Genomic DNA, 18375 nt, shown 5'->3' on the forward strand with positions numbered 1-18375 from the left:
CGTAGCTAAAGTAATTAATAAGTGCAACCTTTACAATAAAGCTAAAGCCGCTAGGCACCGATTATACAAAGAATTATAGCCGATCCCACCGTTAAATAAAGTATAAAAAATTATTATACTTAATTTTATTATTAAATTACCCTTATTAAAAAAATTTTTAATTAAGATCAATTACGATAATATCTTAATAATTACGGATAAATTTACGAAATATACCTATTTCTTACCGTATAAAAAATTAAGTAATATTAACGATTTAATATATACGTTTCTCCGAATAATCGTTAACCAGCACGGGCTACCCGAAATAATTATTTCCGATAAAAACAAACTGTTTATCGCCAAATTCTAAAGATCCTTAATAATATAACTCGGCGTTAAATATAAACTATCCACAGCTTACCACCCTTAAACAAATAAATAAACCGAGCGGATAAATTAAACCTTAAAGTAATATTTACACTATTATATTAATTATAAATAAAATAATTAAATATAATTATTATTAATAATTTAATTCGTTTATAATAACGCGAATAATAAAGTTATATGTATATTATTATTTCGAGTAAATTACGAATATAATTTAAAAATTACTAGAAAACCTATAAAAGGAGAGCTAATATTAATCGCGACTATTTAAATCGAAAAACTGAAAAAACTCTAAATTACGCTATAATAAGACCTCACCTTCCTTTAATAACGAATAAAAGGATACGCCGACTAAATAAGGTTAAAGGGACCAATTTTTAAAAAAGGAAAAAAAGTCTACCTTTTACGACGAAATATTAAAATAAAACGACTAAGTAATAAATTAAATTTTAAAAAAATAAAACTATTTAAAATCGTAAAAGTTATTTTAAAAACTAATTATTAATTATTATTATTTAAAATAATATAGATATACCCTATATTTCATATTTTATTACTCGAGCTAACGGCCGAAGAAACCCTAGTCGATATATAACTAAAAGTCGAAATAAATTAATATAAATACGAAATCGACGAAATTATTAATAAAAAAAAAACGAAACTTTTAATACCTCGTTTAGTAAAAAAGTTACTTATTAAAGGATAATATTTAAAAGCTTAGGAAACACTTAGTAAACGCCGCGAAAAAACTTTAAAAGTTTGAAAAAAAGCTTCCCCCGCGGGGACTAACGGCTTAAAATCGGGGAAACCTATTAAATTAAGGGATAACTAATTAATATTTTTAAAAATACTTAAAAAACGTAGATTATTAAAAACGAAGTTCTTTTAATTAGTAATCAAAAAAGAAATACTATTTTCTTTATTTAGCTTTTATATTCTTTAACGAAACGTTTCCGAACGTTTTTCTATTATAACCTTTTTTATATAATAAAAACGGGCTAAATAACTTAAAGCAATAAATAATTACGTTTATAAAAAGAATAAAGTTTTTTTTATATTTAACTCTTCCGCCTTTAACTTTTTTTATTAAATAATCAGCTTTATTAAAGCCAACGTAATAAAGGTATTATTATAAAAACAATTAACCTAAATATACTCCGAATAACGAAATAATTTCTCGTTTATATAATAAGCTAGGTTTTAGTGAAAATAACGAATATAAAGTATATTAATTAAATTACCCGTGGATTCCACGTTAGCGGTAAGAGCTAAACGCGCGATAATTCTTTTAAACCGAGATTTTTCGATACGATTAATTATAATAAATAGATATTATAATAAAAAATAATAAAGAAAAAGAAACCTATTATAATTTAATAATATAAATAATTAAGATATTTATAAAATCGATACTTTAAAAATAAAGCGGTTAGAAAAAGGAGAATAATATTATAACCCGACCTAATTATACGGTTAAAACCCTACTCGCCAGAACGGAACTATTATACCCCGACTAAGTTATAATATTATAATTATTAACCATACTATTAATTATATTAATATAAACTCCTTTATATTATAAAAACGTATAAATATAACTACGAAGATATTTTAAATAGCGAAAAGATAGACCCGACCCGGGAAAGTAACTAGGAAGGAACTACGGGACGAGGAGCGATTAAACTACCGCTCTAGTAAATAAGCTAGGAGCGACGGGATCACGACGCCCCTAAATAAGCTACTAAAATAGATCACCGTAATCCAAGGGATGGATCACCGTAAGCTAATAACGGGATCACTATAAGCTAAATAATTTAACCGATTAATAAAAGAAGAGATTAGATATATAACGACAGACATTCCCTATATATTTTATATAAATACCCTTTACTTTAATAATTAATTTAAGTATTAATATTAACTTATTAATAAAATAAACAACCTTAACAAAACTATTATAAATACCCCTAAACTTACGCACCTTAATTATTATTCGTTTTTACAAGCTATTACTTATTATATCGATAAAAACAACTTCTATCGCACGTTTAAATACTCTCTCGTATTACTAACATAAACCCCAGTACGTCTTACTAGGTTTCTTTTAGAACCTAGATAGCGTTCGTTATACTAACTAGTAAAAACAAGGCGGCGCTAATATCCTAAAACTCTCTTTAATAATTCTAGCTATACGGGCTATTAAAATTAAATTAAGTAACCTATATAATAGCTTCTAAATAAATATCCTCGTTAATAAACTAATAATAAAACGCGACGTCCGTTAAATAAATAATGCCTTATCGTATATCTTTTAAATCGAGGTAATCGTACTCCTCTTCGTTATTTTTTAACTCTTTCTTATCCTCTTCCTAGTCCCGGATAAACGTTTTATACTTATTTTAAGAAAAGGGGCCTTATCCGACATTATCGCACGTTTAGAGATATTAATTCCTTATTCGGGACTACTCTTTAGCTAGGTAGTTTATCGATTAATAGCCTTACTTATAATAAATTCGGCAGGTTCCTCGTTCGAATTTCCGGTTTCTGTACGGTAATCTTGATCAAAAAGTGCCGGCGGGTCGCTAGATCCTTTCCTATCCTAGTAGTCGGCTATTATACGGTAATTTGCTACTATAGGCTGGTCCGTTTCCTCTCGTACGGTTAATTATAAACCGTTTATTAATTAAATACGTATTTATAACCGGGTTTTAATATAATTCCTCTATTAAATATCGTTTCGATAATATCTAGTCCGTTATTATACTTAACAATACGCGAAGGTTTAAAAATAACGCTTCGTATATTAGTTTTTAATTAATAAAAGCCGGTATAAACTCCGGAACTCCTCGATAAGCTTATACGACTACAGTATAAAAAGCGATCTTTCTTTCGAATCTTTTTCCGAAGGCTCGTTATACGAGTTGAAGCTTATTTAGTAGGATTTCTAAAACCTTAATAAGTTGTTTCTCGGCTTTTTCACTTTTTACTCGTACGAAAGAAGTTATCGTTTAATCCGTAAAATATTATACGTAGTTTATTATCGTATTAAAATACGAGTTTATTAAGTAATATATTTCGTCTTATTTCTTTTCAAGTCCGATATAATTAAGGTAAAATACCTCCGCACGGTTAGAATAAATATTTAAACAAAATCGTATAATATTAGTCTTTTAATATATCTAGCCGGCGGTATATTTTAATAAATATCTATACTTTATTATAAAAGATATCGTATAGTTTACCGGTATAGTTCTTTTCTTTCTTTTATACCTTTAAAAAAGTAACGTCCTTATTCTAATCGATTTTATTATTATAAATAGCTCGGCTTAAAAGGATATCGTACTTCGTAACGTATATTAAACCCGATAATTATACGGTCTAGTCCGGCGGTACCGGAATCGGAGAAAAAAAGGACGATATCTTACGACGCTTGGGTATTTATAAATCTAAGGTTAGACGTCGGGCCTAAAGTGTCCCGTAGTATCGCGAACGATTACTCCGTATAAAGACCGGGTATTTCTCGCTTAGGCGGCGGTTATTTAATTATTTATTTTAAAGAAGAATATAGAATATCCTCTTCTCAAGTTTCCGAAGTCGGTTTTACCGATCGGTTTTATTAATATATAAGAGCGGCCGGTAATACTAGGCTTATAAGCTTAGCTTTAAAAGATTCGTTTGTTAATATATTAACTCCGTATTCTTTAAAGTAATTAAAAAGCTCTTTTTTAAAATATACGGTTAATTTAATTAAATTAATACTCGGTTTATTTATTAAACTGGGTAATAAATAATTTTTAAAAGGAGGTCTTTTTTATTTTAAATACGTAATATTTTAAGAAATATTATATAAAATATATCGTAAATAGTTTAGGTATTATTACTTTGAAATGTAAGGTTAACGTTTTTTTTCTAAACTATTAAAAAAATCCCGATATTTTAAGAAACTTCTTTATACGTAAGTAATTCCAGGTTTAAAATCGTCGGTTTATTTAAGTTTAATATATCCGGGCTCGGTCTCGATTCGCCGACCGTAATTAACTCTCATTTAATAGGGGTTATTATTTTATAAATAATATAATAAAGTTATTTAAATATATAATTATATATAACTTAGCTAGTTTCGCGTATAATTCGAAACCTGGTCTCTTCTTTATAATATATACTTAAGAAAAAGGGTTCCTCCTCGTACGATTAATTTAATTCGGCTCTTCCTCTGAATTTCTAACGGGCGGAAATTCTCGGGGCTCCTTAGCACGGTCGCCTTTACATCGGTAAGGGCGTAAAACCATCTCTTTACTCTTATTAATTTATGATCGCTACGGGTAATTATTAATTAATATTAAATAAGCTTTCGTATATATGTATAAATTCCGGGTTTAATTAAGGTTTAATCGTTATATTTTATTATTTATATATATTCTTAGTACGAGCTGCGAAGGGTATTATATACCCCTCTTAATAAAACTAAAAAGGGGTTCGTACGCGTAAATATGTAACACCTTTTTTAAAGTAATATAAAAAACCTTAGTTCTTACTGTTTTAATAATAATATTAATAAGATATATCTCTCTATACTTTTTATAAGTTTATTAAACTTTATATATATTTATTTTCTTTTATAAATATATTATTTATTTTTAATTAAGTTTATAAAAATTTAGCTTTTATTAAGCTTTAAAAGATAAATAATTAAAGAAATTAAATAATAAACTCTTTTATTTTATCTTAATAAGTTATAAGCCTTTATATTTTAACGTATACTTTATTTTTTTTAATTAATAATTTAGCCTACTCTATTATTTATTACGAATTCCGAAATATATAAAATTTAATTAAAACTTTTAAACATATAACGTACCTTATAAGCGAGCTACGTATATAAGCGAGCTGCGTACTTTTAATTAACTTTTCTCTTTTAATAAGTATAAAATAAAAAAATAAAGAAAAAGGGTTTAATTTAATACTTTAAGCGCTTTAAAATAACTCGAAATTGAGTATACGAAAAGCTATAACGATATATCATGTCCTAGAATCGACGTTACGCAGCCGACGACGCGGAATTCGACCACGATTAGAAATCTCTATAAACTCTCGAAAGTTTTTTAATTATAAAAAAGAATTACTTATTCGATATATTATAAATCTAAATATATTATCGTTTTTTCCCTAATTAAGTAATATAAAAAATATAACGAATCGATTACTTAGCTTACGCGACGCGGGACGCGTCGGCGTTAATTAGGCCTCTAACTTTATACGACGATAACTAAACCTCCGGACGCGTTTTAACCGAAGAATCGATTATTAAAAAGTTTTTTATAAAACATTTAACGCGTATCGTGTATAATTTATTCACGTATAAGAAATAATTAATAAATATAAACTATAAAAAGAGGATATATATAACTTTAATAAGACCGGGTTTTTTATAAGTTAAATCTCGTTCAAAATAGTCGTAACCACCTTTAATCGACGCGGAAAGCCTAGGGTAATATAATAAAGAACCGCGAATAGGTTATAATTATTTAAAACGTCGAATTAAACGGTTACGCTATCCTTTCGTATATTATCTTTATTAAAAAAACGTACTTCTTTTTTTATTATAAAAATAGCTTATTACTAAAGAATTAAGTAATTCTAATTATTAAAAATAACTAAATTATAAATAAAAAAGGCGAGGATTAGATTTAATACTTTAATTAATATATTAAGTTTTATATAAAAAGTCGTTATCGTTTCTTAGTATTAAATAATTACGAAAATTATTACTCGATAACTTTTAAACTTTATTATAAAAAGAACTCGATTATTATACTTTATATATTTTCTTATTTATCGTATAAACTTAGACCTTTTAATATTAACTAATTTCGTATATTAAAAAAGGCGTACGGGAAAGAAATTAAATATTGTATACGGGCGTATATTACTTATATTTTAAAGGCGGACTTTTTATTAACGTTTTTAAAATCGTTCCAAGCGATTTTTACCGTTTCGAATATATAAAAAAGCTTTTAAAAAATAAGACTCGTTTCGTATAATCCGGAATATATTATTTTATAATGAAATATAAAGTTACGTACTTTAATACTTTTAAAAACGTTTTCCGGCTTATTTATTCTTTAAGAATTAAAAACTCAATATTTTAAAAAGTAAATAAAATACTTAACCGGCGCCGCCGTACGAAAAAAAACGACTATAAAATAGAAGATCATTTCGTATATGAGCTAAAAAAGACTTATAGTTTTAAAAGGACGTTAATAAATAATTATAAAACGAATCGCGTCGAAGGGATAATTATACGAGGATGTTTAAGAGACGCTTATAACGCTATAAAATTTACGGAAAGCCCGGGTATAATACGCGTACTTATTAGAATAATATAGAAACCTTTAAAAATAATTATTATTAATATATTTATTTAATTATAAGCGTTATAATTAAAATTTATAACTTATAAGCCTTAATAATAAAAAGTACGCAGGTCGCTTATATGCGCATCTCCCTTATAGGGTACGTTAAATTATTATTACTTTTATTAGTTTATAATAATAAATAAAAACTTGAAAACTCACTTTTTAAAAATCCTTTAATTAAAAAACGAAAAAGATTTACATATATAAGATATAATGTAATATAATATATTAAAAATAAAATATTAAAATTAATAAATAAAGAGTCGAATAATTAAACTTTATAATATTAGAAATAAATAATAGTTAAGATTATATTATATAAAACTATTATTTAAGTTATATCGTTTTTAAAACTATATAATTAAATAAAAAACGAGAAAAACTCGAAAGTAATATATAATATAATTTATCGAGCGGTTAGTAAAGTTTTTAATAATATATTACCGGATTTAATAAAGTAATGTAATATAAATTTTTAAGCTAATTTTAATACCTATAAAAGGTTTCTTATAAAGCTTATATATTTATTAATTTTAACGATATAAGAGATATATACTTAAACTATTCTTAATTTTAAAGACGAGACTTTAAAAAGGCGATTTTAAACTAAATAATTCTATAATAAAGCTTTTAAATAAAATAATTAAAGAGTTATTTAACGAATTTTATTTATAACTACGGCTAATAATTAGTCTAGTATTGTTTAATTAATAAATAAGAAACCTTTAAATTAAAAATAAAGCGGATTTTATTATTTAAAAACATTAAAACCGAGATAAAAGAAAATAACGGTCGAATTAACCCTTTATTTATAATTATAAAAATCTTAAATATAAAACATATTTAAAATATTATTCATAATATTAAAAAAGTTAAAAATAATACCCTCGCTATAACATTTATTATACTAAGCTTATCTTAAACTTTTTCTTTTTAAAAAACGAAAAAAAGAGAAAAGATAAAAAAGATATCTTCTTTTTTAACGAGGTATAATATATCTCGATATATAACGGCGTATCTATTATTATTATTACTTTTAAACGATTAAAATAATTAATTAAAAAGACTTATTATTTGATAAAATTAATATTAAAAAAATATAATATTACTTATATAGCTTAAGCAGGTACCGAATACCGGATTAGCGTAACCCATTCGTACGAGACCCTTACGAAGAGAAGACTCGTTTTAAAAAAGAGAGCTAACTAAGTTTATTATTATAATAAAAACTGCTAATATTAAAATAATAAGAACTAAGGTTTTCTATACTATTTTAAAAAAAATTGTTACGTACCTGGCGTACGAACCCCTTTTCATTTTATAAAGAGGGGTATATAATACCCCTCGTAGCTCGTATTAAAAATAGACATGAATAAAAGAATATAGTAATATAACCTCGATTAAACTTAGAACCCTCGTATATATAAACAGCTTATTTAATACTTAATATTAATTATACTCCACTTTTATCTTATTTATATTATAAAACCCGGGCTTTATATATATTATATATATTTAATAATAAATTATTTAAAACATAACATTTCTCTCGAGTTATGTGCAAAACCGTTATTCGTTGCCTAGTCTATGCGCAGGAGGGGTGCTTACCTTATGCTGACAATGCAAAGATAACACAATACGACCATGAACCAACATGACCAGAACCAACATATGCATGACCCACCAGAGCCACGAACCAACATAACCAATCTAGTTGCTCCGCGGTAGAACATGCGTTTTCTTGGATTACGATCTTGTATGTAATTGGTGAGATGCTTGAAATAGTGTCGCATTGGAGTATATCAAGGCCACTAATCTTCGCATTAGTGGATGTCCACTTTTGCGTGCGAGAAATAGAATACAGGCTACCTTCTGGCTGCATAAATGGATTAGTACTCGGAGGCACCCCCCGGCTCAAAAGATTGTGTCAACTGTCACCCGTTCCATACCTATCCTTCCTCTATTACTACATAGACCTCGCCCCGCAAACGCTTTACTTTCTTCGAGTTGGGAGTGTTAATACATCACCAAAAGATGTCATCCACAGACGAAAGAATCACAATCCCTGATTTTATGGCCTCGTGGCCGTCCGAGAAGGGCTGGCCTTGGAGACCAGACCACACATTGCATCCGACAGCATAAAAGCCGAGTCGGAGCAGTGGCTGCGCGATTACGAAGGCATCGAGGACGCATTCGTCGACAAGATCATCAGGGGCCGCTTCCCCGACATAGCCTGCCTCATCTATGGGCACCAGGCGAAAGAGCACTGTCTGCTCATGGCGCTCATCATGCTCCACTTCTTCGTCATCGACGAGGAGACGGACCACGAGGAGGAGGCGGCGGTGCGGGAGAAGACAGAGGCGATGGCCCGCGCGCTCCAGCGCCCTGGGTCGCTTGCCTTGTCCAAGTCAGACGCATGGGTGGGTATTCGCATGGCCGCCGACATCACAACAAGGTACAGTGCCGCGGGCACCCATGGGTCTTGGAAGTTCTTCGTCGACACGTTTATTGACTACCTGGACGGTGTTGCCGAGGAAGCTGCCGCTCGGGATAAGCCGATCCTCTCCCGTACCGAATACCTTGCCTTGCGGTTCAAGACCATCGGCGTGCTCCCCGGCATGGCCATGGTCCTGATCGACTGCGAGCTGCAGGACGGATTCCTGGACCTCGACATCGTCAAGTCGTTGATGGGTCTCACAGTCCTCATACTCATCCACCAGAACGACATCTACAGCTTCGACAAGGAGCAGGCTAGGGGCGAAGATGGCCACAACGGCGTGCGGGTGCTCATGGAGGAGCGCAAGATCGGCGTGCAGGAGGCCATGGACCGCCTCGGCAGCGAGACAGGCAATCTCGTCAAGCAATTCGTCCGCCTTTGCATGAACCTGCCCACGCTGGAAGACGAGACGAACAATGCTCACTTTCGCGTTCTACGAGACGGCTGCATCTCCTGGATCACCGGGATGGAGGTTTGGTACACCCAGGTAACGAAACGCTACGGTATGCAGAACCTAGGCAAGGACCGAAAATATAGGCCATCGCAGTTCAGAAGAGATATGTCTAGCCGGGGCTAGTACATAATTATGCCGCATTAGAGTCAGGGGTCAGAGCGTCCTAGTAGGGGTTCACACTCTCTTTTGTCTATAAAGACTCATTTGAAGGAGTGCCCTTTTTCAATATTTTAGTTAAAGCAGTATGGTATTGATTTATATAAGAAATGCGTTAGTTACCATCGGTGAAGAATCTTACTACTCCAGCCCGTTTTACAGAGATTAAGGTTGGGTTTCGGACCGCAGTATTGGAATAAGAACCCCGGAAAACGGATGTTCGTCTTTCGGCGTCAGTGCGCACACTTGGACTCCCGAACGTCTGCGTGGAATATGTACATAAACACGACTTGCTCTTTATGGGCGAGGGGTGTGGCCATGGGAGGCGTGGAAGCTATTAACAAGACGCCACTTTCACCGTGCGCCGAGGCTCCCGAAAGCAACGCTCATACTTCCGGGAAACTCTATCTTTGTCTTGACTACCGTAATAACATTAGGATAACCCTGGGTCCCCAGTGGGTAGAAATCTATGGTCCCTAGTCCCGAGAGTGCGCCAAATTCAACGCATTCAGTTATACCACTGCATCCAAACTAGACTCGCGTGGACTTCGCATCCGCCTCTCTCCGCGCTTTCAGCTCCGCCGCCATAGTGCCTACGTGACTTGCACCTTCGACGGGGTATTTCTTAAACAGGTACGCCGCGCCAACGGTGCTGACGCTCAGGACCCCGAGCCAAGTGGTGGTGGTGACGAAGCCGGCGACGTAGTGGGGCGCGTCCCTGTCGGGCCAGAGCCAGGTCGAGTAGATGGACGAGGCGTTGCCGATGGCGTTGATGAGAGCGATTGACACTGCCCGCTTGGCCGCCGACTGCGGGACCACGTCCGCCGCCCACGTCTTGACCAGCGGGGAGCAGCCGTAGATGGTGCCGAACGCGAAGACGGTCAGCACGTACTGCGCCACCTTGTCGTGCGACGTTGTCGTAACCGCGATGAACAATATGCAGCCCAGGCCGGAAAGGCCGCAGATGAACGGCCACTTCGTCTTGTACCGGTCGGCCAGCCAGCAGCAGACCACGACGTACACGAGAGCGGCCACGTATGCGGGAATGGTGTAGTACTGACCTGTATGTCCAGTCCACCCGAAGCTTTCCACCAAGGTGGGAATGAAGTATTGCATGGTTTGTGCGCCGGTCACAAGCACAAATAGGAAACACTGCACCCATACTCTCCAGTCGCTGCATGTCATCTTGAATGCCTCCCAGTGGGAGTCGCCTCATCCCCGGCACCCTGAGCCAAAGCGATGCCGTCGGCTGCAAGACGGTTGCAAGCTAGCAGCGAATCCCCTTGCGACAGGAAGCGCTGGCTGTTAGAGGGGAAGTCCGGCATCAAGAGAAAGATGACGACGGCGGCTATGGCGGATGCGACGCCTTCAAGGATCTGAAATATTGTGTCAACATATCAGCTGCTAGGTAAAGGGTAGAGTTTTGCGCTTACGAAAAGCCACCGCCATCCCGCCAGCCCAGCGCTGCCATCCATGTATTGCGTTATGAGGCCGGCCAGCAGACCGGATACGGCCCCAGCAATTGGCACCGAAGTGTAGAGAAATGAGTAGCGCGTTGCGAGCTCGTACTTGCGATACCAACAGCTAAGATAGAAGGCGCAACCAGGGGCAAATCCGGCCTCGGCAACACCCATGAGAAATCGTAAGCCCGCGAGCTGGCTCCAGGTCTGGGTAGCGCCCATCAAAGCTGCGAAAGTACCCCATATGACGCCGAGGCCAGGAAGGAACACACTCGGCCTGGCCCTCATGAGGACCATGTTGGCAGGGACTTCGAAAATGAGGTAGGATGTGAAGAAGACCAGTACAATGACGGAGTACTGTTCCGAAGTCAGATCAAATTCTCGTGCTAGACCACCCGTCTCCGCATTTCTAGTTTCATGATAGGCAATGTTTAGCGACATTAAGTGTGCCCGACATGGGGATACAAACTGGAAAGGGGGCTCGTGGATTGTACGTACCCAATATTCGATCTATCTAGATTCCCAAGAAGATATAAGATCCACGTGCATGGAAGAATGCGCCAGTCTAGCTTCCGCTTCAGTCTCCTTTCCTCAGCTGTCCCATCGGCCCACTGAGCAGCCAGTCTTTGGGCATGGTTCACGTCTGAGGCGGCGCTGTCCACTTCGGGGGAGCCAATATCTTCAGTAAACTTGGCAGAGGCGCGAGAATGGGCACTATCTATGTGCTCGCCGATGCCCTTGCTCTGAATGGGGTCGACGGGTGATTCCATGGTTACTGAATTGATACAAACTTAGATACTCCCTTGACTCTTGGGGGGAGCATTTTGATTGCAAATGTGTATCTGTTTACGGTTTCATTCCGAGTGTCTTGAATCCTTGATACACATGTCATCACCCATTTGTTGTAACACTTTGTGCTCCCTTGAGCTGTGGGGTAATGGGCCCGATAGCGAATCTGGGGTCTTCCCCGTGGGGTCTGTTGTGGTGAGGGAGCACAACGTTCGAACAGAAACTTAGCTCAAGTGAGGAATCTGCAGTTTTTATAGGCCGCCAAGTCGCTAGATAATTTGGAGGCAGCGATGTATGCGGTGAGCTAATGAGGGGTATTGGCCAATCCTGTGCATGGATATGATCGTCTCATGCAGAAGGCTTATGCTATTACGTCGGGCTGCTTCAAGGGACGAACTTTCGGAAGAAATGCCGACGCCACTGTGAGGCCCCATCCCGAGGGATCAACTAATTCGAATGGTATTTTGCTGCCGACATAGTTCCGAAACAAGGACCCTTACTCTACAAGTTCCGTTTCGATTAGTATTGAGTTAATACCAAAGCATCCGACACGACAAAGGCCGTTTCTCACGTCAAGCCCAAGGCAATTGTAATCCAAAGCACCATGGAACCTGAATCCCAGCCACGCAGACCGCGAATCGCTGTCACTCTGGGAGACCCATCAGGGATCGGACCCGAGGTGGCAGCCAAACTTCTCAGCAACCCCCGCAATCCCCAACGCGCCGACATCGTGGTGCTGGCCGACAAGTCTGAGCTGGACCTAGCCATACAAGATGCCGGCAGTGTACATATCGCCCTGTCCGAGGGCGGCCGTACGACGGCGGGCCCTCAAGGCGTGCAGCTCTTGGACGACGGCACCGCGTCCGAGTACCCCGGTGTAACGCGAGGCGCGGTCTCCCAAGCCAGCGGCGCGCGCAGCCTGCACCAGCTGCAGCGCGCCCTCCACCTAGCCCAAGCCGGCGAGCTCGACGCCCTCGTGTTCGCGCCCCTGAACAAGAGCTCCCTGAAGCAGGCCGGGATGGCGGAGGAGGACGAGCTGCGCTGGTTCGCGAACCAGCTGCACTTTGAGGGCCGGACGAGCGAGATCAACATCGCGGGACCACAGCTGCTGTGGACGAGCCGCGTGACGAGCCACCTCGGCCTTGAGGACGTCGCGGCCCGCATCACCCGGGCCGCGGTGCTCGAGACCATCGAGCTGACGCACCGGCTGCGCCGCGCGTCCGGCGTCGAGCGGCCGCGCCTGGGCGTCTGCGCGTTGAACCCGCACGGCGGCGAGGGCGGCGCCTTCGGCCGCCACGAGCTCGACCACATCGGGCCCGCCGTGGGGCTGGCGCGGTCCCGGGGCATCGACGTCGAGGGCCCGTTCCCTGCGACACCGTCTTCCTCCAGCGCCGGCGCTTCGACGCCGTCGTCACCATGTACCACGACCAGGGCCAGATCGCGATGAAGTTGCTGGGCTTCGATGGCGGCGTCACCGTGCAGGGCGGCCTGCCTATCCCTGTGGCGACGCCGGCGCACGGGACGGCGTTTGACATTGTCGGCGAGAACGTGGCGTCGGCGGCGAGCATGCAGAACGCGTTTGATGTTGCGGCCGCGATGGCCGAGAAGAAGTTACAAAAAGGGATTCGGGGTTTGGGAACTACGGCGGGTGCGGAGGTAGCGCTTAATGTAGTGTCTCCTTCGTCAGTGGCGGAGGTAAACCTTGGCTGTTAGCAGCCGTGATCGGATATGATAACACAAAATTTTGCCAACAATAAAACTGACCCAGGATTAGGGAGCAGAATTGGGTTGTCGTCTTCGCCTCTGTGCCAAGGTCATGAGTAGTTGCAGCTAAAAGACAATCACGGAAGTAGTCATTCCCAAATAAAGGACGGAAGAGGATAAGGCCAAGGACACATTGAAGAGACGTTGGGAAGAGCAATATCATTGTCGGCGCCCAGCTAGGGCTGGCAGGACTTAGCAGCCGCAATACGAAGTCGGGAAGGGGGCTAGGTCCGGGAACTATCTGATTGTACATATCGGCGTTCTCGTGAAAATATACAGTTCTAATCTCATGCATATGACCGCGTTAAAGTACCCAATAGACTCAACCGCACCTCGAAAGGGGAATCTTAATGAAGTCATAGAACGGACCGTAGTCATACGGTGCTCACGCCTTCGGCTCAGAGCGGCCTGATTCCGCAGACGCGCTGTCCAGAGCCTCGAGGTCCTCCAGGTCGATCGCGCCTCTACTACGCATGCGAACCAGAGGGGTAGCCCATCCGAAGAAGCCCTGGAAGTGAGACGGAGCCCAGGGTCTCGGGCGGCGATGCCTTTCCGCGCGTGGGCGCTAGTGGTGTCTTGGCGCACGCCTCCAGCAAGAGCAGCGCACCCTTGACGGCCACAGCAGCGGTGAAGACGGCGGGCAGCGGCAGGGACTTCTGCGTGAGCCAGAGAGTTCTGGCAATGGCAGCATCAAAGATGAAGGTGAAGTTGAGGTAGGCCGACAGGAGGTTGGAGGGCTGGGCGGTCCTGGTGTGTTCGTAATGAGAGGCGGCCGGCAGCGACAAGGCGACAAGGAGAGAGAAAACTGTCGCCGTGACCGAGGCTCCAGATAGCAGCCCGGAGGAGGGCAGGCACCACAGCACCAGAATGGCCAGCTTCAAGACGGCGTAGATTGAAGCCGTAGTAAGCTTGGCTTGGTGCTTCCAGTCCACCTCGGAGACGCGGCGGGCTTGGGACAACTCAAGGACGCGAGGAAGAGCAGCAGTCATGAACACGCCGCATGGGACGATTGTGAGAGCGATCTGCTCGAAAAGGAGGGTAAAGTCGAAGTTGTCGCCCGAAGCCATCCGGCAGCCTGCGGGAATGACGGGCCCGAGCGAGCTATCGGCATGGCGACAAAAGTGGGGATCCATGGTTGCTGGTGAAGTGAATGAACGGGGGGAACTACCGTCTGGCGGAGTAAAGAAGAGAAACGTAAGAAAGGAAGAAAAGGAAGAAGAGAAGGTGAGAATTGACAATCGAATCAACCGTCAACGGTGCTGCTTTGAGTGAGTTAAAGGAGAAGAGAAGGAAAGGAAAAGAAAGGTCGAACAGCACATTTTTGATTATGATGTCCTGAGACATTCTGCGTCAGGGGCTCGCGAGCTGGCAGTGGAGTCTAAAACCCCTTGCACAGCCGGTGCGCATTGCATTGATGGGCGCTAAAGGTCCCCCACTCACTGCACTGCAACACCCTGTATCCATCTCTAGCTGTCAGAGGAAGATCTGAAGAATCTCTCATGATCTTCGACGAGGCACCAACGCCAATCAGAGCTGAGTAACGGGCTATTTAAGTTTACGTATGGAAAGCAGGTTGAACATTTGTTTCGTTTCCCAAGTCAAGAAATCGATACCTCAATCTCATTGCTCAAGCGTTTTTTTGTCTTTGTCTTGTCCACACCAACCCGTCTGTCTTGGTCGCCAACCTCCATTGCCCAGTCTGCCGCAGCCACCGCATGAATTTTGGTAGTGTCAAGAGGGGCAATCCACAGCGCTCCTCAACCTCCTTCCCATCCAGCAGCAATCCAATCCCGGTGCAATCCAAGATCAAACATTCGGCGCCCGCCGCTTGGAGGCCCGTAACAACCCGGTAGTACATATCGCGCGAGTTTTCCTGGACGATCCCGTTGCACAGATCCTTGTAGATGATGTCGTGCACAGCCCCGAGCCCCTCCTCGTCCGGCACCACGATCGCCAGCCCGAACTTGTCGCACAGGCGCGTCGCGTAGAAGGAAGTCCTGCACCATGGTGAAGCGCGTGCCTAGCAGACCCACGACCCGGAAGCCGGCACGAACGATGCGCTCGGCGGTCGGGCCGGCGATGTGCAGCAGCGGCAGGTTCGATGCACCCGCGATGCCCCACAACACCGAGTACATGATGTTGGTACACAGGACGATGGCCTCGGCGCCCGCGCGCTGGAGGACCGCCGCCGCCGCCTCCTCCAGCACTCGGCCCGCTTCGTCCCACTCGCCGGCGTGCTGCAGCGCTTCAACTGCATGGCGCGAAGTCGAACGAATAGATGATGCACGGCGCGGAGTGCAGGCCGCCTTTCACAGAGGGCACGTGCCGGTTGATTCCCTGTTAGTAAGTCACGGTCGACTGCCAGCTCATGACCCCGGGGAGGCCCGGTGTCTTCGTTGTCGGATGAATGAGTGCCGGTCTAGGTCAACCTGGACGGTTCCCTTACACGAAGGCTGTGTGTCGCAGATATCATACGTAGCCGTTCAAGGCATTGTGAGTAATTGGGGTTTCAACGAGCTGGGGACTTTTAGGCGCATAGGAAATAGCCCCGTCTGTTCTTTGAGCTGTGTTTTGTGCTCTTTTGTGGCGATGATGGGCCAGCGTAAGGCCAGTCTCACAATAGGTAATTAGTATCCAGAGGTACTTTGCTCATTGTGCCAAGTTGGCTTGGAGAAGGAAATGGCCAGATATGAGAGTCAGCAGTAAGCCAGCTGACGGTGCTACGGTCACCCCATGCAACGGCGACCCCTAAATTTAAATAGCCCCTAACAGCACCACATATAAATCAGTATATAAACCAGTTAGCTTTTAATTTATAATTAATTAAATAATACCATCGTCTTCTTTTTCTTTTCCTCTTTTTAATAGGCCGTAAACTTAACGAGTTAGTATTATAACGCGCGATTTAAAATGTTATAAATAGCTCGTTATTAAAATAAGCCGCTGAGAAGTATAATATCCCTAAAATAGTTCTAAGGGCTTATATTCACGGCCGTAAAACTATAAAATAACGGAATAAGTCCTTTTAAGCCTTAATAATAGCGGAAAAGTCTTAAATCGTAACTTAATACCTTGCGTAGTATAATCTAAGCTGCTTACCAGCGCACGTTATTTTTTTAAATATTCGCTTAATAAATTTTTTAAACTAACGGGATTAATATAATACTACGCCGAAAAATAACTTATTAATAAATTTCAGAGAAAAAAAAGACTCGAATTATTAATAACTCGACCGAACTATCGAATAATTAAAAATAAACCTTATTATTTAAATCTACGAGGTTAAATTAATTTAACCGAACCTTTATCGAGGGGACGCAGCTAAGGCGCTACGGTATAAATAACCCGATAGTTATTAACGCCGGTCGCGCCGGACTCGCGTAAAGCTAGTATTACCCGCGTAATAACATCGCGGCGTATAATTAAACGCGCTAAACGCGTCCTAGTAATGAAAATAGATCGAAAAGAGGTATCGAAAAAGGATTAAAACATTTAAAAAAACTGATCGCTAATTTAGCGGCCCTCGAAAAGATCCGTAAAGAGATTTTTTAAGTAATTAAAGAACTCTGAACCGAAGCGACCGAACTACGACCGTACCTTAATAATAACGATAATATACCGATAACCCGTAAAAAATTGTGAAAAATAATTAGAAAAGCTATTACTTAAACTACGTAAGATTTTAAAGCCGTATGAATTAAGTTTTAAGCTTAAATTATATCCGCGCCGCGTAGTAGTAACCCCGTTATTTAATAATTAAAAGTTATCATTTTAACTTATCGAAACCGCGAGTTAATAATTAAAAACGTAAATTAATTTAATAATATTTAAAAAAAGAGGCTAATAAATATCGTATAGAGCGTTAATATAATAATCGGGTATAACGAAGTTATTATAATAAGGAAGTTACTTAGCGGCGATATTATTTTTATTTTTAAAAACGAGGCGAAGAAACATATAAAAAATAATAAATAAGTTTTAAATATTTTTAAAAATAATATATAACTTACTTATAAAGAATTAATAATTATTACGAAAAAGATCTTAATAATAAAGCTATAAGATATTTATAACGAAGCCGTGTTATTACGTAGCTTACTCGTAAATAAATATAACTCGAGGGAGATTTTAAAATATAAGCGTAACTTACCGAAGAACCTCGAAATATACTACGCCTCTTTTATTTTATATATAAACTTTATTTAAACTACGAAAGATTTATATAATAACGGCTTAATATAAAATTTCGAGATTTTTAATTATAAACCGTATAATATTAATTTCCGTATTTAATAATATTACCGCTATTATAATTATAGCTACGTAATAAAATATTATCGGAAATAGTAACGATACGGCTATTACTTAATAATAATACACTTTAAAAAAGACTAGGCGTACTTTTAAAAAGGATCACGAGGTAAAAAACGTTATATTAATTACGGTAAAAAATATACGGCGTAAAAT

The 18375-nt window shown here is 39.6% G+C and overlaps 6 protein-coding genes across 6 annotated transcripts; 2 read left to right on the plus strand and 4 right to left on the minus strand.

Moving 5' to 3' along the window:
• Window positions 1–8822: 8822 nt before the first annotated feature.
• PG994_006546 (terpenoid synthase) lies at window positions 8823–9862 on the plus strand (the record flags this gene model as incomplete). The annotated part of the gene is made up of 2 exons (XM_066857955.1): window positions 8823–8875; window positions 8926–9862. 2 exons carry the CDS (start codon window positions 8823–8825, stop codon window positions 9860–9862), a joined length of 990 nt encoding a protein of 329 aa, XP_066717224.1.
• A 564-nt stretch (window positions 9863–10426) lies between these two features.
• Window positions 10427–11011, minus strand: PG994_006547 (MFS transporter prlL; the record flags this gene model as incomplete). Its single annotated transcript, XM_066857956.1, has 1 exon — window positions 10427–11011. One exon carries the CDS (start codon window positions 11009–11011, stop codon window positions 10427–10429), a length of 585 nt encoding a protein of 194 aa, XP_066717225.1.
• A 65-nt stretch (window positions 11012–11076) lies between these two features.
• PG994_006548 (nicotinamide mononucleotide permease) lies at window positions 11077–12125 on the minus strand (the record flags this gene model as incomplete). Its single annotated transcript, XM_066857957.1, has 3 exons — window positions 11077–11271; window positions 11329–11764; window positions 11854–12125. 3 exons carry the CDS (start codon window positions 12123–12125, stop codon window positions 11077–11079), a joined length of 903 nt encoding a protein of 300 aa, XP_066717226.1.
• Window positions 12126–12748: 623 nt separating this feature from the next.
• On the plus strand, window positions 12749–13857 carry PG994_006549 (4-hydroxythreonine-4-phosphate dehydrogenase protein; the record flags this gene model as incomplete). The annotated part of the gene is made up of 2 exons (XM_066857958.1): window positions 12749–13495; window positions 13534–13857. The coding sequence occupies 2 exons, from the start codon at window positions 12749–12751 to the stop codon at window positions 13855–13857; spliced, it is 1071 nt and encodes a 356-aa protein (XP_066717227.1).
• Window positions 13858–14293: 436 nt separating this feature from the next.
• PG994_006550 (P-loop containing nucleoside triphosphate hydrolase protein) lies at window positions 14294–15041 on the minus strand (the record flags this gene model as incomplete). The annotated part of the gene is given in 2 exon segments (XM_066857959.1): window positions 14294–14416; window positions 14430–15041. 2 exon segments carry the CDS (start codon window positions 15039–15041, stop codon window positions 14294–14296), a joined length of 735 nt encoding a protein of 244 aa, XP_066717228.1.
• A 494-nt stretch (window positions 15042–15535) lies between these two features.
• On the minus strand, window positions 15536–16278 carry PG994_006551 (uncharacterized protein; the record flags this gene model as incomplete). Its single annotated transcript, XM_066857960.1, is given in 3 exon segments — window positions 15536–15871; window positions 15882–16145; window positions 16261–16278. The coding sequence occupies 3 exon segments, from the start codon at window positions 16276–16278 to the stop codon at window positions 15536–15538; spliced, it is 618 nt and encodes a 205-aa protein (XP_066717229.1).
• Window positions 16279–18375: the final 2097 nt, after the last annotated feature.

Source organism: Apiospora phragmitis (assembly GCF_038363925.1).
Source record: "Apiospora phragmitis strain CBS 135458 chromosome Unknown utg000006l:1.0-5683423.0:1.0-5690449.0, whole genome shotgun sequence".
Classification (NCBI taxonomy): Eukaryota; Fungi; Ascomycota; class Sordariomycetes; order Amphisphaeriales; family Apiosporaceae; genus Apiospora; species Apiospora phragmitis.